This window comes from Sus scrofa, chromosome 6, assembly GCF_000003025.6.
Source record: "Sus scrofa isolate TJ Tabasco breed Duroc chromosome 6, Sscrofa11.1, whole genome shotgun sequence".
NCBI classification, from domain to species: domain Eukaryota; kingdom Metazoa; phylum Chordata; class Mammalia; order Artiodactyla; family Suidae; genus Sus; species Sus scrofa.
The window spans coordinates 87,609,221-87,633,630 of record NC_010448.4 but is presented as its reverse complement, the minus strand read 5'-3'; the positions used below and the strand labels follow the sequence as shown (position 1 = coordinate 87,633,630).

The 24,410-nt window shown below is 39.1% G+C and overlaps 1 protein-coding gene across 33 annotated transcripts in view; it reads left to right on the top strand.

Annotated features, from left to right (window-relative positions):
- The window catches only part of PUM1 (pumilio RNA binding family member 1), a 141,096-nt gene that overhangs the window by 53,853 nt on the left and 62,833 nt on the right, over nucleotides 1-24,410 (top strand). For 23 of the 33 annotated variants that reach the window (XM_021095736.1, XM_021095734.1, XM_021095751.1 and 20 more), the window contains exons 4-7: nucleotides 3,549-3,657; nucleotides 4,620-4,798; nucleotides 15,912-16,078; nucleotides 18,086-18,356. In XM_021095736.1, coding sequence (XP_020951395.1) covers nucleotides 3,549-3,657; nucleotides 4,620-4,798; nucleotides 15,912-16,078; nucleotides 18,086-18,356 — 726 coding nt within the window. The remainder of the gene's footprint in view (nucleotides 1-3,548; nucleotides 3,658-4,619; nucleotides 4,799-15,911; nucleotides 16,079-18,085; nucleotides 18,357-24,410) is intronic. The other 10 variants (XM_013999086.2, XM_021095755.1, XM_021095766.1 and 7 more) reach the window with 3 other exon arrangements.

Below are 24,410 nucleotides of genomic sequence, written 5' to 3'. Positions count from 1 at the left end.
CAACCTACACCACAGCTCACGACAACGCCAGATCCTTAACCCACTGAGCAAGGGCAGGGACTGAACCCACAACCTCATGGTTCCTAGTCGAATTCGTTAACCACTGCGCCACGACGGGAACTCCGGAAGTCAGTATTTTAAACACAGTCTTGAAAGTGGCACACTCATCACTTTTGCCTGTGTTACTCCTTAAGAGCAAGTCGCTAGGTCCATCCCATAGTCAAGGGAAGAGGGGGACTTATATAAGGGATTGAATACCAAGAGGCAGAGATGCTGCTTGCCACAAACTGAGAAGTAGAGAAGGGTGTAGTTTGTTTTCTTTCTTTTTTTTTTTTAATTTTTATTTTGTATTTTTTTATTTAAGGCCGCATCTGTGGCATATGGAAGTTCCCGGCTAGGGCTGCACCTGCAGGCCTACACCACCATCACAGCAACACCAGATCCGAGTCACATCTTTGACCTATACCACAGCTCATGGCAATGCTGGATCCTTAACCCACTGAGCCAGGCCAGGGATTGAACCTGCATCCTCATGGTTACTAGTCCATGGGTTTGTTTCCACTAAGCTACAACAGGAACTCTGAGAAGGGTATATTTTGGAGAAGAGAGAAATACTAGGTTGTCTGTAAGCTCCAGGGACTGAGGAACTATGCTAAGTTTGCTTCTGTCCTTGCCTAGGTACCTTGATTCAGTAGTTTACTTTCCTTCCATTTTGCAGAGCACTCTAGCAAACCATAGGTTTCGCCATAGCTTTTCTCCCAGAATTGGTTGGCTTTCTACCACCTTCTCTCACCTCCTTTTTCTTTATCACTTGGAGACTTGCCTTTTCAGTCCCTGCTCTTTTCATTGATAGTAGCTAATCGATCTTGCTGCTACTTTCCCAAAGCATATGGAGTTTTATTACTTTTGAGGCTGTTCCCTAGCATCTCTTTAGCATTTATATTTACATATATTGTCTATAGTTGGAGACACAGTTGCCTCTTGGCATCTGACTAGGGTCTTGAATTATTTGGTGTGTAATGTATGCTTTGCACTACCTCATTTTATATAAGGGACTTGAGCAGCTACCTCATTTTATATAAGGGACTTGAGCAATCCAAGGAGATTGCTGGAATCGATCCCCCTTGGGGGATTTCTTTGAGACTTGGTGCATTTATTACTATGAAGTTCAGGCTCCACTTTTTGGTACCTTTCTGCTTTATTGTTTACTTTTGGAAAAATTTGGCTTGGAAACAGCCCTGCTTATATGTGTACCTGCTTTTGTTGGCTTTGCATGTTATGACAGCCTGACAAACTACAGTGAAAGATGACAGGATCTCAGAAGTCATTGTTGAAACCTTGACTTCCGGGGCTGCTGCTTTCAGTAAGCATTTTGACAAATTACAGACAGACTGTGTTTGCACATGGAGGCTTGTACTTGTAGAAGCTTGAGTTTTGAGTAAAGATATCCAAGTTTGTGTTGAGAGGGATGAGTACCATAATGAATATATTTGATTACCTTTGCTCTCTTTCCAATGAATGGAGACTAAAGTTAACCAACAAGTGAGGTGTCCCTTGTGTGACATTTTTTTTTTTTCTGGTGCAGGGTTAACCAACAAGTGAGGAGAAGTTAATGCAGACCTTGGTTTGTTCACATTCTCTGCAAAATAAAGGAGAAAAATTAGAATGTTAGTTGGAAAGGGTACAACCAATAGGGAAAGAAATTGTAATCTTATGAGAGGGTGTTCTTGAGATTAAGAGGAGAAAAATAAGTTTAAAAATAAGAAGTCTTGAGTTGTGCTTGAGTAGTTCACATTAGTTTTCATTGTCCCTTCTGTGGTTTACAGCCTTGGTATCATGCCACTGAATACAATTATTGAGAATCTCCTTTATGGTGGGCATTGTATTAGGTACACATCAACAATATCTCTAATCACAGCAACCCGAAAAGTATTTCCTTCATCAGTACAAAGAGAATGAGGCCCAGGGCAGTCCTATAATTTGTCCTAGGACACATCAGAGTTGTCTAGTTCAGGGCTTCTTGACTCCACTGCTTAGCTATGGTCTGGCTCTCCCTCCCTGTCCCCTCCCATCCTCTCAGGTTAACGTACTAGTTGTGTCCTTGTTTGTCTCAGAGAATGAACCCTAGAGGCATACTGGGAATTGGCTGCTTATAGCTGCTCATCTTCAAATAAACCATTGCAGCTGTGCAGTTAAATGTCAGACCAAAACGTGCCTTTTTTCGTGATCTCGTTGGACTAGAAAATAACAGATAGGGTCTGAAAAGTATGTGGGAAACTGCTTTGGTCCGGATAGTAACCCATGTCTACCAGATAGTTTTATAGAGCTAGAATAAATTTATGCTGAGAAACCTAGAATTTAGATTTGGAAAGCTGAGATTCGTTTTAGTGAGGGAAGGTTAAGATACTTCTCCTCATTGGGTTATAGATTATAAATAAGTAAAGGTAAACCTTTATTTGTTGAGGAGGAGAGCAAATGTTTTGGGCTTTCTGGTTTTTTATTCTGTCCTCTGAGAAGTCCAGCTCTCTATGCAGTCTTTTATGCTCAAAAGCAGTGATTATACTGTGTTCGGACTTTTGAGTTTCTTGTATGACTAGCAGCAACTGAAATGAAAACATAATTAGAAGTAAGAGGTACATTTTAGTGAATAAAGCTGATGACCAGAATGAAAAGTGATGGGATTCTAGTGGAAATTTATTTTGTAACCGTGGTCACTAATGCTTTGATCTTGTGCGAAATTACTGTACTCTGTTTTACTCGAAGGGTAGTTTGCATTTCTTTGGTTGAAGCTGATTTATAGTCCTCGTACAGGAAGGGCTCATGATGCCTGCATTTCTATGAAATGTGGAAGGTTTTGTGAAGTCTCTTTAATGGCGTTATTAAGTATTCTTAAAATTAACTGAGGTTTTGAAAGTTTCATTTTCCTTCTAGTAGTGGAGGATTAGCTGTTCTGTCTTTCCAGAATCCTGGAGTAGTTAATTTTGTGGTTGGGAAGTTTGTTTTTGTTTTTTGGTTTGTTTTTAGTTTTTTCATTGTGGTGTTGAAAGTGTGTTGGTTAAATAATCTGTGTATGAAGGAGGTGAATTTTGCCTCTAGTCTTCCTTAGCTGGGGTCTGAGTTCATGTCCCAGCTTGAGTAACTTTGTAGGGTCAGTTCATACACATGTAGGCAGAAGAAGCATTTTAGTAGTTGTAGGTACTTTTCTTTTTCAGTAAGAATCCTCTTAGCGAGCACTTAGTAGGTCAACTATGAGTCCCCCTCCCTCCTTTAAAAATCTTGGTGTAGAGTAAGTGAATAATTCTAGATATTTAATCTGAGTCTCTATTGTGATGGGTTGATCTGTAGCCCCCCTTGCCTTAGGCCTCTTTGTGACCTTTACCAAAGATGTAGTAGTGCTCTGACCACAATCTATGTAGTCAGAACACTGTGATTAAAGACCTTCAGGGCACGTGAGCATCTTCAGTACCCTTGTCTAAAAGAAAGTGTTGACTGCTGTACTTTCATCCTTTATGAATTCTTTAAAAGCATCTATTATTTTTAATTTGCAGCAGCTCTTGCCAGGTAAAAAGTTTTGGGAAACAGATGAATCCAGCAAAGATGGACCAAAAGGAATATTCCTGGGTGATCAATGGCGAGACAGTGCCTGGGGAACATCAGGTAATCTAGATCTAGCATCTGTACTGTGATTTATGCCTGTTTTAGAGCTCCTTTCCTCAGCAAATTGGCAAGTCATGAATTTTACATCAGTGACATAAGCATGTCAAGCAGTGTCCTGTCCTGTAGTATAATTGCCATGAAGGAGCTTATATGATGTAATTTATTAAAACATAATTAACACGAAATCAGATCTTCAATTTTATTGAAGTGCTAGCTACAGGGGAATGGTCTTATTTGAAAATGACCATAATTTCAGCTGTAATTTCTTGTTCTATACTGCTGTCAGCATACTTGGAATTAGAAAATCCATGCCTGCCATTTGAAGTTCATGTTTCTTTCTCTTCCCGAATATGGGGTGATCTGTAAATGTAGTTGGGGCCAGATAAGTCACTGGGCATGGATGCTCTTCTGACAGACTACTCCTGAAGAGAGGGATGGGAGAGCTTGTTGAGGCAAATACGTTGACAGCAGAAAGAAATGACAGATGATAGGGAGGAAGGGAATAGAAAATTCAAAAGCTGATGTGCTGTGTTTACAGCACAGTGTAATAATGGAACCTCAGATGACAGTGGTCATCAGAAAACATCAAATTACATTAGGTTGTTTTTAAAAAGGGCAGTAAAATCACATTTTGTTTTAGTAACATTACCAATAAAATATATTAAAGAAGAAATCCTGCTTACTTGAAAGGGGTAAACGTTAATTTATCCACTTAGCTAGATAAACCAGTTAGTTATGTGAACTGCTGTACTGCTCTGCTATCCTGGGTATATGAGGGATGTGTTCCGTTGCCTTAGCTTATGTCCAGTATTATACTTAGGGAAAACACAATAGGAGGTTTTGGCTCAACTGACCATGGCAGGTTTCTTGATTCCCAGTCATTGGTTTATCCATGAGTCATCACTCATAATTTGTTTGAGCCTTTGGCTGCACTGTATCATGCTTGTGTATCTTTTTTGTAGATCATTCAGTTTCCCAGCCAATCATGGTGCAGAGAAGACCTGGTCAGAGTTTCCATGTGAACAGTGAGGTCAATTCTGTACTGTCCCCACGGTCGGAGAGTGGGGGACTAGGCGTTAGCATGGTGGAGTATGTGTTGAGCTCATCCCCGGGCGATTCCTGTCTAAGAAAAGGAGGATTTGTAAGTTGGTTTGAGGAACTTGTTCCTATCTCTCTCTCTCTCTCTCTCTCTCTCTCCCTCCCTCCCCCCCAACCCCCACCCCTAAAGCAAAACATGCCTGTTTAGTTTCCTTAGATATGCACAGCACTAATTGCAGGGTTTTTAAAAACACTTTTATTGCAATTAGATCTCAGCAGACACAGCAGGAAATGTAAACTAAACTTTTTAAAAGTAGAGAAATGATGTTTTGGGGGGACTCACTGATACTAATGTGAGGTGAGAACTGAAATCTAGATCTCAGTTCATTGGTCTACCAGAGAACACTATTTTTAAATTTAAAACAAAAATGAAAAGAGACGGAATGTACACAAAGCTGAAGGTGGGATGTCAATAAGGAGAGCAGTGATTTGCCAGTAGCTGAGGATCCTTAAAATGGATCAGGTATATGAGGTCATTCTTGTTTTTGCTAGCTAGGCTTTAATTATGGAATGATCTTTTGGCCCTCTTCGAATAGCTTTGCTTCTTATATCCAGCCTGTCAGGATATTAATTATTAACCCAGGATGTTAATTCTGGGTTACAGTTTTTTTTTAGATTCATTGCCATTGACCTCTCTGATGCAAAATTGTAGCCAAAGCAGCTTCTGTCTATAGCCTCTTCTCTTTTTGAGTCTTAAGCAGTTTTCCTCAAGCGTCTTTGATAGCCTTTCTCAAAACTAGTTCTTTCTTACACTGTTAACTTTCTAGATCTAGAAGTCTTAAGATGCATTTCTGTTTGAGTCTTCTTCATTTTGTATTCTGTGACTGGTTTCATATTCTAAGTCAGCTAGGAAGGCCATGAAAGGCATTCTGAATCTATCTTTCTTCCTTTTCTCCTGACTCAGCTTGTACCTTTTCAGAGCCCTTTCTCTCTGAAGTCTTTTTGAGCTAACACTACCTGTTGGCAATCATTTAAGAGACCTTCTTTCCCCTAAATCATATTAATAATTTTGCCTTTTACATTTTTTATCAGATAGCATTTGTTGTCAGTATTTTTATTGTCAGACATCTGTTGCTAGGTATCAGAGGCTTGGTCCTGTTTTCCCAGTTCCACTTAAACTTGTTTGGGGTCACAGTAGTACATTTTTGGTATGGTCTTCTAAGGTGTCAAGTTGAATACTTTAATATGTATGTGGACATTAAATGAATGATTGTTGACTTGGTTGGCAGGAAGAAAACTGGTGGCATCCAAAGTAACTAGAGGCCACATGGAGTTAGCTTTATTTTAGGCTTGTCAAAGATGATGTTTCAGCTGACACTGACACTTGACATGTGGCTGAAGCTTTTAATTCCATCAAAAAAAGGGGTGGGGGAATGAACTTAAGAGGCTGGTGTGGATTTCTCCCAGCTCCACACCTAGAAGTTTGGTTTGAGGAATTTAGCCAGAATAGGGTTTTTTGTTTTTATAATAACCTTTAGTAGCTCAACGGACTAAACTGGGGCTTTTGTCTTGGGTCTTGCATACTAGCTGTTGCAAAGCTAACCTGATTACTTCTGGGTCTTTTGACCTTGCAAAGACATAGGGCAGGTTTAGTGGCTTGTAGATCAGATTGGAAAAGACTAAACCTTTTTGTGAGGCTACTTGGGAAGAATAAGACCTACGTTTTGGATATGAGGAGTGGGATCAGGCAAAGTGATCATTTGTCTGTTGTCCTTGGGAAGAATGGTGTTACTTCTTCTGTTCTTTCAATTTACCCCAGCTCACCTCTTTTTCTTACCCACTTTGCTCATCTCAAGAGTGCAGATTCCTTAGAGAAAGTACTGCCTCCTGTCTTCTGCTTCTGACTTTTAGTTACTTACTATAGGAGAAAAGTTAGTGTCGAGTGTCGGTAAGCTGTTATTTTGGAACCTGTATAACTTTTGCCATGAATTCTTTGTCAAGTGTGTGACCAGCTTTTCCTTTGGTATTAATCATGAGGCATATCCCTGGGTTACTGTGAAGTTTGTAGAAAGCAGAAAAATAATTAGAAATAGGAGAAAGATGAAATGCTGGGGCTGACATTACTTTTGCTTGTTTTTATCTTTTTAAACAGTTATTTCATTAATCTCTGACAGAGCTGTATCTTTTGTATTCAGTGTCTTGTATTCAGTTGTGTAAAGGTGGCTTCTATTGTTAATTGTCTTGTGAGGCTAGTGATATATAGCTCTTTTATAGTACTATCTCCAGAGGAAATTAAGACCTCAGGATAGAGGTCAGAAAATTGAACTCTCAAAAAAGTAGATACTGTACTGAGCGTCTGAGGTTTGCATAAAGATAAGTGAAAATTCTCCAGGTCTGTGTTTCAACTTCTAAGAAGGAAGGTTATGGGTAATGTGAAATATTATGTCATATTTTGATTTGAGTTGGACCTAAACGGTGATACAAAAGAATTGATCAGGAACATTAAACCACCAGAATGGCACATCCAGTTTTTTGGTGGATGGAGAACTGGAGGATTAGTGAATTGCTTTATTGGCTTTTTGGCTATATCCTGCTGATCTTATACTTCTCTTGGCTTTGCTCTTTGTTGATTAGGGTGACTTTTGAACAAAGCTCTGGTCATCGAAACCTGAATCACTTTTTGTTTGTCATAGTGTACGTGCATCTTCTTGAAAGAGGCGATAGTTTGTCATTCAGAGTGCTGATGAGTTCAGAGGCCAAGGAAGACAGAATATCTGTTTCTCATAGATAATTCTTCTAGAGAGTAGTAATTGGTGGTTTACGGGTCAGAACACTCAGTTGTTTTTCTTTTCAGGGTGATTGTACCAGTATTATCTCCAGTAAGCCGTGTTTTAATCCCCTGAGAGCTGAAAACATCATCTCTGATGGCATAATGTAGGCCCCAGATCAAGTAGTAAAGGGCCTTTCTCAGATACATACAATAGATAATCCAGACTCTGATGAACTTTTCTTTCTTACTTTTTTTTTTTTTTTTTTCCGTCTTGTCTTTTTAGGGCTGCCCCTGCGGCATATGGAGGTTCCCAGAATAGGGGTCTAATCAGAGCTGTTGCCACCAGCCTACTCCAGAGCCACAGAAACGCCAGATCCAAGCTGCGTCTGCGACCTACACCGCATCTCATGGCAACACCGGATCCTTAACCCACTGAGTGAGGTCAGGGATTGAACCCTCAACCTCATGGTTCCTAGTTGGATTCCTTTCCACTGCGTCACCACGGGAACTCCTGATGAACTTTTCAGTTAAAGTTGTTTAGAACTAATTACTTACTCTACAGTGGTTTTCTATCTTCAGTAAGGGTGTTTCATGGTTATAGCTTGAATGAAGGTGTTTAACTCTGTTTAGCTTTCCTGAGCCTTCCTTAAGTTCATTTTAATTGTACAAGTGGACTCAGTTTAGTCATTTTTGGCTTCTGTGGTAAGAGTACTTACAGGCTGATATAAGAATCCAACAGCAGTGTTTTGTTCTCAGTACCCACCATAAATTTTTGGTAATACTCCACTTGTGAATCAGAAACTTCAGGGTAGCAGTTTTCACAATAACAGAAAAACTCAGAATACTAGTAAGTCAGAGTCAAGTCTTTTAATTTATTTTCTTTTTGTATCCTTTACTTATTCCTGGAAAGAAGATAGGTCCCTGTATCTCCTCCTCCCACTCCCCCCCCCCCCAAATCTCCAAACCAAACATGGTTCTGAGTGGTTACATAATCACATGTAACTACTATATTTTGAGGCCACTGGGTGAAATTGCCCATTTAAGGACCCCGCTGTTGGCCTTTTGGAATATCAGCTGATCTTCACATAGATAGAAGCCCAGCAAGTCAGAAAAGTGGATCATAATTTCTACATTTCTGGTTTATGGTTCCTAGGAAATGAGAAGACCACTGTAAACTTCAGTTAGGGTGAAGGCCACCCTAAGTTTGCAGAAGAAAGAAGAAGGATTTTTAGAAAATATCTTGGAGAAAGGCCTTTCTGCTTAACTGTAGATACTGGCTGCTTTTTGACCTGGAGGATGCATGCACACTCATAGCAATTCACTTGGGTCACAGAACTTGATGACTTGCTTTTCTTGTCTCCATTGCATTTGTTTTAGGTAATCAGTGCTACTTTAATTGATTTTTTGGAAAACTTCATGCAGTATAATATAGGAGTTTGAGTCCCCATCTGGACCTTAATTTCCTCATTTGCAAAGGGAGGACAGTTAAAAAACCCGCAAATTCATATGGCTATGTAATGTATATGGAAATGCTTTGTAAGCTTTATTATAAATTTTTGCTCCACAGAGTCCTTGGGCCAGTAGCATTATCAGTACATGGGAGCTTATTAGAAATGCAAGCTCTCAGATTCTACCCCAGACTTATTGACTAAAAACCTGCATGTTGGAGTTCCCGTTGTGGCTCAATGGTAACAAACGTGACTAGTATGCATGAGGATTCAGGTTTGATCCGATGTTGCTGTGAGCTGTGGTGTAGGTTGTAGACACGGCTCGGATCCTGCATTGCTGTGGCTGTGGTATAGGCTGGCAGCTGCAGCTGTTTTGACCCCTGGCCTGGGAACTTCCATATGCCGCAGGTGCAGCCCTAAAAAGCATAAAAACCCCTGTGTTTTGATAAGACCCACAGGTGATTTGCATACACATTAAATTTGATAAATAATTTTCTTTTTTGCCTTTTTTTTAGGGCTGCACCTGCGGCATATGGAAGTTCCCAGAGCCTGCAGCTGCTGGTCTACGCCACAGCAACGCTGAATCCTTAACCCACTGATCAAGGCCAGGGATCGAACCCGTGTCCTCATGCATACTAGTCAGATTTGTTACTGGTGAGCCATAATGGGAACTCCTGAAAATAATTTTCTTGGAGGTTTAAATTACCAGGAGGTTATAGATCAAATTCAGAAACTTTTCTCCCAAATTAGGACCCCTTCAGATTTGAGCTTCCCTGGAGTGAGAAATCTATGTGCTCTGCTTTGTAGTGTCAAGCTTTCAGACATGGACTAAATAAAAAGTTAAGCCCACAACCTTCAGAAAACCTTTTATGATTTTCAGCTCTTTCCAACTCCCCTGGATCTGGTGGTTACTACAGCAGAGGGGAACATTTTTCTAACCTTTTTTGCACACTTGGAATTGGGAAGTTGTATACACAGTGCCTGGTATATCCATGTTCCACTGTTTATAACGCTTATACCTTCCTACTTTTCATTTTGAAATTGGGATGCATTTTTTAAATGATATAGTTTAATTGCCAGTGTTTTCCTTTCTAGCATCACATAAAATGATGGTATGTCCTATAAATTGATGGTATCTCAGATTTGATGAAATGTAGTAATTCGTGGTGACTTGATTCTGTACAGATATTTCAGAAAAATCAGTGAGACGGAGGGTTTAATGCTTAGAGTCATGAGGTAAAATCATAAGATGTCTGGCAAATTTGAAGTTTTAAGGGGGGTGGAGGTGAGGGTACATGTATCTAAGAAAGGCAGTGGGAAAAATAGATAAATTATTTTTAAGAGTTTTTATTTTTAATGGCTGCACTCACAGAATGGAAGTTCCTGGGCCAGGGATTGAATCTGAGCCGCAGCTGTGACCTGTAACAGCCACAGCAACATCAGATCCTTTAACCCACTGCACTGGGCCAGGGATCAAACTGGCCAGGGACTGAACCTGCACCTCTGCAGCAACCTGAGCTGCTGTCGTCGGATTCTTAACCCACTGTGTCACAGCGGGAATGCCAAGAATTTTTCAAAAGGAATTGTACACTCATGTATTGCCTTATTTAATACCTGGAGCAACCCTTTGAGGTAGATATTGTTGTTCCTATGGATTTATAGATGAGGAAAATGAAGCTTAGAAGGGAAGTTGTGGGATTTGAATTCAAATTTTGTTCTAATTTCAGTGTTTAGCTGTATTGCTTTCTACTATAATATATGCTACACTGGCTTGTTTAGTAGTTTCTCTCAAAGGGTCATATTTAATATATTACTTAATTTTTTATTTTTATTTTTTGGTCTTTTTGTCTTTTTAAGGCCATACCCGTGGCATATGGAGGTTCCCAGGCTAGGGGTCTAATTGGAGGTTTAGCCCCCAGCCTATGCCAGAGCCTCAGCAATTCCAGATTTGAGCCACATCTTTGACCTACACCACAGCTCACGGCATCGCTGAATCCTTAACCCACTGAGGCCAGGGATGGAACCTGCAACCTCATGGTTCCTAGTTGGTTTTGTTTCCAGTGTGCCATGACGGGAATTCCAGTATGTTACTTTAAAAGTAATTCAAATGACTACTAATTTCAAACTTATTCTTTTTAATATTTGATATATATATATTTTTTTTTTGGTCTTTTTTTGCCATTTCTTGGGCCGCTCCCATGGCATATGGAGGTTCCCAGGCTAGGGGTCGAATTGGAGCTGTAGCCACTGGCCTATGTCACAGCCACAGCAATGCGGGATCTGAGCCGCATCTGCGACCTACACCACAGCTCACAGCAACACTAGATCCTTAACCCACTGAGCAAGGCCAGGGATCGAACCCTCAACCTCATGGTTCCTGGTTGGATTCGTTAACCACTGAGCCACTACGGGAACTCCTAATATTTGAAATTTTTTATTGCTAGTGGGGCTATAAATTGCTGAACTTTAAAGAAAATTGGCATTTTGTTTTTTTGGGGGCATTTTTTGAAAAACTGAGAAGTGTACACAGGGGTAACCAGTATTTTAGTTAATGTTGTCATTTCTGTAGTCAGGTTTGTCAAGCAAATACACAAAAGATTTCTTTTTAGAAAAAAGGGAAGAAAATTACTAATTTCATTGAATGTCATGACCTCTGTCATAATGGAGCTTTATGGTGAGGTCTTGTAATAATAACAGGAGAAATTAAGTCCTCATTTATCTGACTTCATTCAGAATAAATAGATATTCCCTGAAGTATTCCTCCTGTTATGTGAGCCTTTTGAGGAACCTGGATGAATGGATAGATTCTGACCTCCATAGTACGTGGTTCTTCTCTCTGCCTGCTCCTCTCCCAGTTCTTTGATTTCTAGCGACAGAACATATTTCTCCATCTCTGTGTAGATCTGGGGTCTGAGCTGTCTAGACTCCTTGGCTCCATTCTAGAGATTTTGATTGGGCTTGGCCAATTGCATTTTGAGCACTCATTGAGGCCTTTGTTTGAGTTATAGCTTTGGCCTAACAGTCATCTAAGGAAGCCCACAACAAAAGAATTCTATTAATGCTTTGGTTTTTATTTCTTTTATCTAATAGACTTTTTTTAGTCTTAATATGTGCTAGGTAATATTGACAAAAAGCAAAACCTAACTTCTGCCTTTAGGATGAAATTTGGACTTAAACAGTACTTAATTGTGAGTGCTCATTTGAAGAAAAAGCTTTTAAAAACATTTGTGGGAGCCTCTACAGACCAGTTAAATCAAGAATCTCTGGGAGAAAGCCCAGACATTTGTAAAATTTAAAAAGATTGTGATGTTCAATACCAACCATAGAGCCACACTGCATTGTGAAAACGACTGTCTCTCTGGCGGTGCCAGATTGGCTCTGTACATTTATCCCTAAATGGGATCAGTGAAGATTTTTAATCTTAATATCATAGATAATGTTACATAGGAAATACTGCCCCAGTGTATAGTTTTTACTAGTATATTACATTTGTATAAAATGGTTTGTACTTTATAAAACTTTTCCATATGTATCATTTTATTGATGTTTATAACTGCTCTGTTTTAAACAAAATGATCCCTGTTTTATAGACAAGAAAACTAAAGACTCAGGTTTAATGACCTGTTCAAAGTCCAGTAAATACTAATACCAGTAAGTGTTAGCAGTTGAGATAGACTGTAGTTTCTGTATTGTCTGTGTTAGTATTTTCCTAAAGATCCTATGGCTATGAATACCTTCTCTTAAACATTAAAAACTTTTGAGGCGTTTCTGCTGTGATGCAATGGGTTAAGAATATGACTGCAGTGCCTTGGGTTGCTGCAGAGGCGTGGGTTTGATCCCTGGCTCAGCGGAGTGGTTTAAAGGAGCCAGTGTCACAGCTGCTGCTCAGGTTCAGTCCCTGGCCTGGGAACTTCCATATGCCTTGAGTGTGGCCTTTGAAAACAACAAAAAAAACCTAAAAACAACTTGAGAATACCATAAAACATATCAGCCCATTTTTACCTTTATTCTCTCTGTAGGGTCTTTAGATTTCTAAGAGATAATTTTTATGATTTTAAACCCTGTGTTCTGTATTTCTCTATCTCTTTTTTTCCCTTTTATGGTCACCCCCAAGGCATATGGGAGTTCCTGGGCTAGGGTCAAATTTTAACCATAGCTGTCAGCCACAGCCACAGCCACAGCAACTCAAGATCCGAGCTGCATCTGCGAGCTTTGTGGCAATGCTAGATCCTTAACCCACTGAGCGAGGCCAGGGATCAAACCTGAATCCTCACGGACACTATGTCAGATTCTTAATCCCCTGAGCCACAACAGGAACTCCTGTTATTCTCTTAATAATAGACCTTGGACAGAATAGCTTTCTTTGTGCTTTTGGTGTCATTCAGAAATTAGGCTTCATGTCAATTATTTTAATTTAGGGCTTTTATTGATTTACTGAATTGTTAAAACGTTCTATTGAAATATGACCCATGTATATGAAAGGATACAGGTCATAAATATTCATCTTCATTAATTTCTGCACATTGAAAATACCCCATGTATTCCATCCAGATTAAGTGTGGAAGTCCCTCACCAACAAATAGAAGGAACCTGTTGTTCTGCTGTAGCATTAATAGACTGTTCAGAGTGGAGAACCAGGTAGCTGTATTTTACATAATAGACTATACACTATTGGCAAAAACCAGCTCATTCCAGGGATATCTTTGAAAATCTAGCCCTTGGCAGTATAATTGAGAATGTAAGCTTAGTGATGAGTGTTCAGGCCAGAACATTTGGCATACAGAAGGGGAATAGCTTTTTGGCAAGCCCTCGTGAAGGGTCACTGAGGAGAGATCATGAAGAATGTTCATTTGGTGAGTGAGTCTGTTCTGTACCCAGATTTCTTTCTTGTCGGTGAAACTTCCTACTGTTGCTTTATTGCATTTCCTTCCCATTTTTGACTATAGCCCTTTTGAACTCCTTGTGAAAAATTGGAGTGGAACTTGCTCTTCCTGAGTCTGTGACTTGATTTATAGAGTTGTGGATGATCACTTAAGTGTGTTGTTGGTAGGATGATCTTCTGATACTTTTTTATTGTTAACATTAGTGGTGTTTAATTCAGGTAGAGTTATCACCACCTCCTGGACGCCTGGTGATAAAAATGATGGGAGGATCCTTCTTATTTTAGCAGTTAGTTTTGCAGGGTTTTTTGGATCATTTCGGTTTTCCTTGTCGTAGTTTTTGAGCTTCTGCTTGGCACTCTATAATCAGTGCTGGGGATATGAAAATGAGTACATAGCTTCTGTCAGTTTTACCTCTGTGGGAGGGGGAGCTGTACCTCTGGACATTTTGAAAGCTCTTCTTGTTTTTAGAATCCTGTCATATTCCCACATCTGGTTTGGGATCTCCGTGCTTAATTGGCTGTTACTTACTCCTTTTGAATCAATAACGGTCTTACACTTAGAAGATGTGAAAGTCATATCTCATTTGCTGCCAGAACCAGAACTATAGTTTACATCTTATTGCCACATGAACCTTAAATTGTGTATTCCTTTTCAGTTCCTTCTTGTATGTTCCTCTATTCATATTAGCCATGAGATCTTTCTTTTTCTGTCTTTTTTGAGCAAAGAATGATTTGAAAGTAAAATGGGCTTTGAACTGGTATTTATAAGGTCCAAGATTGTGAAGATTCCTGAGTCTGGTCTTTCTGGGCCAGAGGTGGTGAAGAACTACTTTGAGAATATCTATTTTGCATTTACAGGCCTACCTCTTCACAACAGAGTGTCTGCTACTTGAGCTTCCATTTGTGATTTCCCCCCCTGCTCAGTGAAATTTTGGTTATGGTGACTCAAATGCTGTACAGTAGCTCTCATCATGTTCTGATTGGATCTTACTTCTTACCTGGAGCTTTCTTTTGGTGCAGGTGTATTTGTTTGTTTCTTAAAGCAGAAGTCTGTGCTGGGGACAAGCGAGGTCACCTCTCTTTAGTTTTACAAAAGCCACAATTACCTAACCCTTCAGTTTAGTTTTGCAAAGCTCTCTGTACCATGTCAGGTCACTATACCAAACCTTTTCCTTTTGGAAACCAAGACACATTTGCTTTAAATGTCCAGGCCTTGTCTTAGGATGTTGGTAAGAGGAGGTAGGCTGAATTTCCTTAGAAAACAGGACATCAGTGTGCTTGGCACCATGTCAGTTCTTTTAGGTCCAGTCTTTCAATCTTTGTAGTTTGAAGCAGTTGAGAGGTAGATTCTATTGTGTCAATGCTTCAGCTTAACATGCTCGCTTGAAGTCTCCCTACTAAGAGACAGGCACTGGAAGACAACCAATAAACACTTTTTAGAGTACTCTTTGTGAGAGAATTTCACGGTTACATGTAACATGTTTTGAAGGATTAAAAAATTCAAGTTAAGGATGATCGGTGAATTATTGATGCAATAAAGTGTGAGACATTGTGGAACTGGGGTGGTGGTGGTACAGATTGGCAGGTCATATATCCCAAGATGAAATGTACAGAGTAATTGAATTGGAATAATGTTAGACCACACTTAGCCCAATATTCAGAAGTAAGGGCTGAATTTACATAGGCAGTGGCGAAGTAGGAAATTCATTTTATAGGCTTACCACTTTTTAACTATGCTCTTAACTGTCACTCCTGGGCTTACTAGGAGTCGTGCTGTTATGTAGAGTTAGATTTGAGAGGAGAGAAGTAGAACTAAGAGATACAAAGTTGTGGTTGGGCTTGGGGTAGAAAGGAAAAAAATGGGGTGGTGGGATATTGGGCCTGATAAGACTGTCCTAAACTCTGTAACATAAATGTATGTCTGTCTCCCCCATTTGGCAAGACATTCTGCAGTGTTCCTGCCTCTGTGTTGTCTGTTAATTAGATTGTAATGTCTTGAAAGGGCATGGGCACTATCCTGTTCTAATTAGCATCTAGTGTAGCTTGGTGTCCATAGTGGCTGCCCACTATTACTAGTTAATAATGATTAGTGAAGCTGAAGCTATTTTTTAAACAGGGCCCAAGGGATGCAGACAGTGATGAAAACGACAAAGGTGAAAAGAAGAACAAGGGTACGTTTGATGGAGATAAGCTAGGAGATTTGAAGGAGGAGGGTGATGTGATGGACAAGACCAATGGTTTACCAGTGCAGAATGGGATTGACGCAGACGTCAAAGATTTTAGGTTTGTATGTTTTACACTTCTGATTTTTGAATGGGGGCTATGGGTTTATGTTTTGATTTAGTTTTATTTTTATTTTTAGTTTTCTTTTTCCCTCCCTATGTGTCTTTTTAAAGAATTGGGTCTAGTGTAGGCCATACCACAAAGATTGTGAATTAATTGATAAGGTGGGATTTTCTAAGATCTGTCCATGCCTGGTGTTTTGCCAAAACAATAGGCTTTGCATTTGTATAGAGCACTATAATTTGCAGAATGATTCCATAAAATCATTTCAGTGATTCTCAAATACCAAAATCGCCTGGGATAGGTGCCTTGGGAGTTCTTCCAAGTTTCTCCCAAATTACTATATTGGGGAGAAGTCACGGCTTACTAATTGGAGTATGTCATATCACCCCTAGCATGTTAGAGTAGAGGGAAAAACAGTCGAAAACTTATTTCACTTGAGACTTGAAAGCTCCTTTTGAAGTAGGTTGCTCAGGTGTCATTTTCTTCATTTTGAAGAACCAGAGATGCAGCTCAAGTGACTTGTTCTTAATCATATCCCTTCTATGGATGCTTTTCATTCCATCTCTGGTCATGCTTGATTTGCAGGTTTTAGCCTCTAATTTAATATGCACAATATTGAAAAGATACTATGTTTATTTGTCTTCACATTTGGCAAGTATTTTTTATTTATTTTGGTAACCTTTAGTGATCATATATGGTTTAAAACATTTAAAAATCCTTAGTTATGTGTAATTAGAGAATTTAATTTTGAGTAATTTTAGTCTAAAGCTAATATGTGTGTGTCTAAACACAAACACATTCTAATAATCCACAGAGTCAAAATTAAAATATATTATGGGTCATTGTAGAACAATGTTCTTTGTTTAGTCTTCCTAATCTCATTTTTGTATCTTGTGAGTGTAAAGAAGTACAGTTTTTGGAAGAAATTTGGGGAACAGAGTAATAAACACTTACCTAAGTTCTTTCAGATGAGTTTGGATAGCCTCTCCATCCAAAATCTCAAGCAGCCTGTGGCACTGTTGTGTGGTATTTGACTTTGAGGCAGGTGTGGTGGTAGGGTGTGTGTGTATCAAGGAACATGACAAGAACTTTAATTTGTACCAGCTATAGGATTTCTTTTAGGCTTAGAATGTAGCCACAGGCTGCACTCCCCTGACTAGAATAAAATATTCTTCTATATTAGTCTGAATTGGAATTATATAGTCCTGTAATCTTTTTATGTAGAGTGATCATGTGTCTTGGATTAGCCAGGACAGTGTTTGTTTGTACCTGTGTCCCAGGATATTTATTAATAGTGACTTCTTTTTGCTGTTATGGTTGTCCTGATTTGAATAATAAGTAACGTCCTCGCATTTCTTTTAATTCTTAGAATTGTCTCCTTAGCGCAGGGTCTTAGCCTAGACAGTGAATTTATTTTGTATTATTTTGTAATGGTCTTCTTAAAAGTTTCATAGAAGGGGAAAAGAGGAGACATTTTTATTAGCATTGGCCCATGGTACCTAGAAAATACATTAAATTTTTTTTCGCCTATTAAAAAAATTGAAAAAAAAAAAAAAGAATAATTCTCAGATGTGGAATTTCCCCTTAGAAACTACTTTGTCCATTGACTCTATTTAAAGAGTAGAGGGAACATACTTTACTACCTGTATTTTGGGGTCTCTATTTTCATGGATGCCACAGGCAGTATGTTTTTTTTTTTTTTTTTTTTTTTCCAGTTCATCCAGTGTTCATCAAATCTGGGCCCCTTGTTTAAAGGAATTGTAAATTAATAGCAGTTAACGTAAATTTAAGGGATGGGTTCTTGTGGGAAGACCAGCAATAGAAGAGTGATTTTATAGGCTATAACGTGTAAGCACTATAAAGGGTCTCTGGTTGTTTTTTAGAAATAGTTTTAAATACTGTTGGTAATAAGCTGTATCAAGGACCTTGTCCTTAAATTTAGGTTGCTGTAGTGTCCCTCCCCACTTAAAATAAGGTTTAATGCCCTTTACTTTCTCTGTTTAGCCGTACCCCTGGTAATTGCCAGAACTCTGCTAATGAAGTGGATCTTCTGGGTCCAAACCAGAATGGTTCTGAGGGCTTAGCCCAGCTGACCAGCACCAATGGTGCCAAGCCTGTGGAGGATTTCTCCAACATGGAGTCCCAGAGTGTCCCCTTGGACCCCATGGAACATGTGGGCATGGAGCCTCTTCAGTTTGATTATTCAGGCACGCAGGTACCTGTGGACTCAGCAGCAGCAACTGTGGGACTTTTTGACTACAATTCTCAACAACAGGTACTGTGTGTGTCTCTGTCACTCTTTTTGCTCTCCCTCTAGCCAGCACCTTATTCAAAGTAATTGAGGATGGGGAGGGGGATGGGAGGAGGGTAACATTATTTTAGGCTTTCAATAGCCAGTCCTTATTAACCCAACAGTGATGTGGTTTATAGAGCCTCTGCATCTTCCCCTCCGGAAGCTGATTCCCATGCTAAGGTTGATTGCAAGCCACCACCCTGCTCTGTATACTTCCTTTGGCTCCTCTCTTTCTCCAGGGCCTGGGGAGGGGTGTGGTGGTGTTACCTCTGTAACACAATCCTCTTGGATGTTAAATCAGTCTCACTGAAAATTAATGTGATTGCATTGCTATAGTTTTTTGTTTTTAAAATAGTGAACCTTTTGTCTACCACAGTCAGGAGTCCAGTGCCAGATATCTTATTAGTCCCCTCTTTTAATTAAGAGAGTTACTGTAGATAACAGATTTACCTGGTACCTTTCAAGAGTTAGAATGTGATTAGGGGAAAAAACACATACAAATCACTCAACATAAAATCTACAGTGAAATTACTTGGCTCTACGTTTATTCATAAGTCCTTAGAAGATACTGTGTGTGTGCCTTCTGGTTTTGAAGGCGTGGTATGACTAAACACTGGGGTTTATTGATTCTTCTGTTCAATTTTTTTTTTTTTTTGTCTTTTTTTTTTGCTATTTCTTTGGGCCGCTCCTGTGGCATATGGAGGTTCCCAGGCTAGGGGTCTAATCGGAGCTGTAGCCGCCGGCCTACGTCAGAGCCATAGCAACGCAGGATCCGAGCCGCGTCTGCAACCTACACCACAGCTCATGGCAACGCCGGATCGTTAACCCACTGAGCAAGGGCAGGCACCGAACCCGCAACCTCATGGTTCCTAGTGGGATTCGTTAACCACTGCACCACGACGGGAACTCCTGTTCAATTTTTTTAAAAAGGAAAATTAGTTGTCTGAATTATAAAAAGGGGGCAGGTACTTTCTGATTATGTTAAGCCACAAGTTCTCCTTTGTGGCTACAAGCTGTCTGATAGGCCATGAATTTCTGATACTCCTTAATTTTGGATTGGAACATAAATACAAACTTATGGATTTGAAAGGTTAAAATCTCATTTTGAAATTTAGAAACTATATATGTATGGGGGATTGGCTTATAGTCTTTGTTAGATCAGTTGTACCATTTTGTTCCTTTAGCTGTTGTCGCAAATGGCTGATTTTTAAATGAATTTTGATTGATAGATAAATGGATAATAAAGTTAACCATATGAAGTTTAAAAAAACAAGTCCCTGTAAGGGATGATGTGATAAGCATGCTCTGTGCTCTTATCAGATGGATATATTAGGTTTGATTAACCTTTTTTCCAGAGAGAGTTAAACTAAAAGTATACACTCTTCTCCCTGTAGTGCCCAATAGATATGCCCTCTTCTCCATAGGAATTGACTTTCTGTGCTTTTTGTCTTTATAAGAAAGTCTCCTCTCTCTGTTTTGCCTCTTTTCACAATGAATCCTCAAAACAGCAGTTTTGAGTGAAGACAGAAATTACTTCAGGTACTGAGGAGACATTAGACTTAAGATTGCTTTGTGTCAGGTCAGCAAACATAGGGATACACTATTATTGTGTAGACATCAACTTGTCCACCTTAGAACATTATGGTAACTTCTCTGCCTAACTTGAGGTGTGTTAAGTGTAGGTCAGGATCCTCTAACCTAGTTATATCAAGAAGTTTTATCTGAATTCTTTTCTTTACTCTCTCTCTTTGGCTTCCCTAGTAACCCTTAGAACTCTGGTTGTTTTTGGTTCTTGGCTTCTGTTCCCAGTCTAACCCAGTTTCTGCTTGCTATTTAAGAAGTGTTTGTCTTATGAATGAACATCGGACTCTCTTTCATTTAATTGTTCTTTACTTTATAGTCAGAGTTGGGATTACCCTTTGATTTATTGATCTTTGGTTTCAAAATAATTCTATCAATTTTTGAGGAGGCTGGATAATTATTAGAACTTCAACAGAAATGTACTTTTTCACATCCCCCAAATCGTTAGCATGGTTACGTCAGAGGTAACACCCACTCAGATGTATAAAGCCTGGAATGCCTTCGCCATGTATCCCATTTCAGCAGGTTTTGGAAGCAAACATTATTATTTTGAAAATTAACTTACTTTTGGGTTCTGGCTTCCCATGTGTGACTTGGTTGCTGCAATATGGGGGCAGGTATACCTATCATAGGATGTGATCATTGTTAGCTTGTCCCATGGGCTCATACTTCTTGCTGTTCTGAGTAGATTATTGTGTACATTCTTGTACTAGATGTCCTAATAACAGGCTTGGGAACCATTGGCTCAAGACCCCTAAGTATTTTTAAGGCCCTTAACTTCCTGAAGGCTCTTGCATAAAGGCAGTAGTTATTAGGAAATTGGTGTTTTTTCCCTAGATTTTATCCTTTTAATTTTTTTTACCCTTTTGCTTTTCATTACATTTTATTTCCCTTTCCATTTCTACTAACGTAAATGGTTCTTATTCTTCAAGGTTACAGTGCTGTTACCTATCTTGATCTCCAAATAAAAGTTGTCTTGTCTGTTGCCTTTGAAGTCTGTAGTGCTTTATGCTTCCCCTAAGAAAAGGAGTTACTGGGTTCTGCCTTGTTTTATGATTACATATCTAATAGTCCTCTGCTAGATTGTAAGCCCCTTGAGAGTAAAGCAAAGGTCTTGATCCTTCTTTGTCCTTTGCTTTAGTGGACCAAGTTTTTTTTAATTAAAAATTTATTTTTATTTTTTGGACCAAGTTTTCTGGGAACCTTTTCCACATCCCTGTTAATATTATCTCAGAATGTCCCTTGTATCTAATATACTTCCCCAGACTGAAATTGAAAACTAGCCTTCTAAGAGGTCTGGAGACCACTCCTTGAGGCCTTGCATGCATTCTAATATGTGAGTGAGTTCTTTAGGTCTAGCCCATTATATTGTGTCTCATAGACAAATAACTGGACCTTTATAATTTCCAGGAAATTTCCCGCCTGAATCACTATTTAGCCTTTTTAGAATCACAGCCCTTTTTTGGCCATCTGATCAAAAGCCGTAGTCCTCTCCTCAGAAAAACATACACAATTTTTTTTTTTTTTTTTTTTTTTTTGGCTGCCCTACAGCGTATGGAGTTCCCAGGCCAGGGAACAGATCTGAGCCACAATTTTGATCTCCTCCACAGCTGTGGCAACGCTGGATCCTTGACCTACTGAGTGCATTCCAGCACTCTCAAGATGTCGCAGTCCTGTTGTGCCACAGCAGGAACTCCATACACAATTCACTTGACACCTAATTTTGTGGATAACTTCAGGGAGATCACAGACCTGTGGACTGAAGACTGTAACCTCTGTTCACATTTTTGTTGTCACTTTTAGTCAAGCATATATTTCACGCATACACTGGGCTCCCCCAATTCCATGGCTCTTTCAGTTTAGCTATTATGACTCATTTGATCATTGAAATAGTGCAAGAAAATACTTGATGACAAGGGATGAGACCATTTATGCCCATGTCCTAGGAACCTTACACAAGGAGAACAAATTTTGTTAGCTGGGGGAAGGAAAAATTTGTGGAAGAGGTGGATCTTGAGCTGTGTCTTGAAAGAGTTGTTTATACCAGGAAAAGAATGAAAATTTCAGTGGAGGAGTAAATAAAAGGCTTAAAATTAGAAATTAACATATATGTATTCAGTAGATAAGGTAGAAACAGTCACCCCAGCTGGTGGTTGAGGTTGAAAAAAAGTGACTTGTGAGGTTGCATAGATAGTGTTTTGAGTCTTACTGACTTTGTTGTGCTGCCTTATAGGTGTTGACAAGACGTTTTTTAAGAAGTGATGACTTAATTATCGTGTTTTTGTGCTCTTAGTTTAGTAGCAGCTTTAGACGTTCTTTTACCCATATTAGTTAGCTAACTGTTGACGGTTGTGTCCTTCAAGGAACTTCAGCTTTTGTCTGTAGTGAACAGAGCTAGTATTCATAGTAAGACTATCATACATGTAAGGATTAGAATGGTTAAGGAGCTAAGTGCTAAAGTTGGTTGGTCTGGGATGCTGTCAGACCAGAGCAGGGCTCAATGAAGGCCAAGTTTGCATAGACCTAACTTGAATGACAGGTGGAATGTATATTGCTACAGTTAAGAAAGCAGAGGTATGTAGGTGAAAATGACTGTGGTTGGTCATAGGTTGAGGTTGATCATAGGTTGACAAGAGTAAAGATACACGTAGAAGGGAAAAAGGAGATAGATGCATGTAGTTGTTGAGTCTGAGTCACAGAGGCCTTGAGAGCCAGACCTGAGTACAGACCTGTTAATGATTGTGCAGACTGAGCCAAAGATCTAGTGGACACACATTTTTTTTTCCTGTACATTTTGTTCTTTCATTTCTTAAATGGACATCAGAGGTTTTTTTTTCCCTAAGTTTTGAGTTATTTGTTGTAATTAGTAGAGAAGCTTTGTGATTTTATGAGGAGATCTGGGTTGGAAATGGACAGATAACTCCTTCTTGTATCCTATTTCATTTCATTTCATTTGGTATAAGTTGGTTTCGTAAGACTTTATAGCTTATACTTAGACACTTATACAGAGTAGCATGAAAATATAGAAAAGGTAATTTTCATTTGGTCCATTACAAACTCATTGTACTTAGGGTACTTTGGTTGTGGGTAGTTAAGTTACTTATATAATCACAAACTTAACCTAAGATGTATTTAGAACAGGGTTTCCTTTTTTTGTGTCATGAGCTCCTTAGCAGTTAGGTGAGCTCTATGGACTGAGGTTTTCAGAATATTTTAAGATGTATAGTGTAAGTAGGATTACAAAGGAAGCCAATTATATAAAAATAGCTATCATAATATTTAACAACAAATTTAGTGATGTACTTGCTTCTTTATCATGTGATGCATGAAATAGAAGTAGTGGTACTAGCTGCCATAGTGAACAGAAGCAAGTTTTGGAGACGTTCAGCAATTGTGAAGTAACATGAAAATAATGATAGTTTCTACTGGTGATTAAATCACAGATATATTCAATAATTATTGTAGGGTGTGTCAAATTTCCTGAAAATAAAATTAATTTTGCCTGTCCCAGGTACAAAGATCTGGGGTTAAGAACCATTAATTTAGGGTAGTTTGAAATGCTCATTGATACCACTTTCCCCTGTCTTTTAATCCTGACAAAGAAAGTGAACAGTTCACATACAATGTGTTCATATCATTTTGTGTTTTGATGCTTGAGCAGTAGTCTTTAAGTAGCTATTCAATTAGCTATATTTGCCTAAATATATTTTAGAAAATTATTAGTAGGTTTCATTATATTACAGAATATATTTAACAGAATCCAAAGGCAGAATTAAGTTAGTAATGAGGTATATTAATCTGGTTAATTGTTGATGTTCTTTATTTAGGGTTGTATTAATCTAAAAATAACCCAATGATGTGGTGTGTTTTACAAAATTGTGTACGGATGCACTAAAACTCTGACCTGTTTTAACAAAAAAGCAATCCTCTGGAAGTCCTAGTTAGATGGGCGAGTAAATTGGCATGCGTTACTTTTAAAAGTGTGGTAGTGATTCTTTTTTTTTTTTTTTTCTGTCTTTTTTTGTCTTTTGTCTTTTTGTTGTTGTTGCTATTTCTTGGGCCGCTCCCGTGGCATATGGAGATTCCCAGGCTAGGGGTTGAATCGGAGCTGTAGCCACCGGCCTACGCCAGAGCCACAGCAATGCGGGATCCAAGCCACGTCTGCAACCTACACCACAGCTCACGGCAACACCGGATCATTAACCCACTGAGCAAGGGCAGGGACCGAACCCGCAACCTCATGGTTCCTAGTCGGATTCGTTAACCACTGCGCCACGATGGGAACTCCGGTAGTGATTCTTGAGCCAAGTGGGTGTATGGTTTTAATATAGGTGTTTAGAGTTCCTGGCTTTCTTTTCAGTTTACAAATGAGAGGAACGTTATTCTAGCAGTATCATGTGTATTGTCACTGTTACAATGCTGACTTTCGCTAACAGGTTAGTTGAAACGTACTGA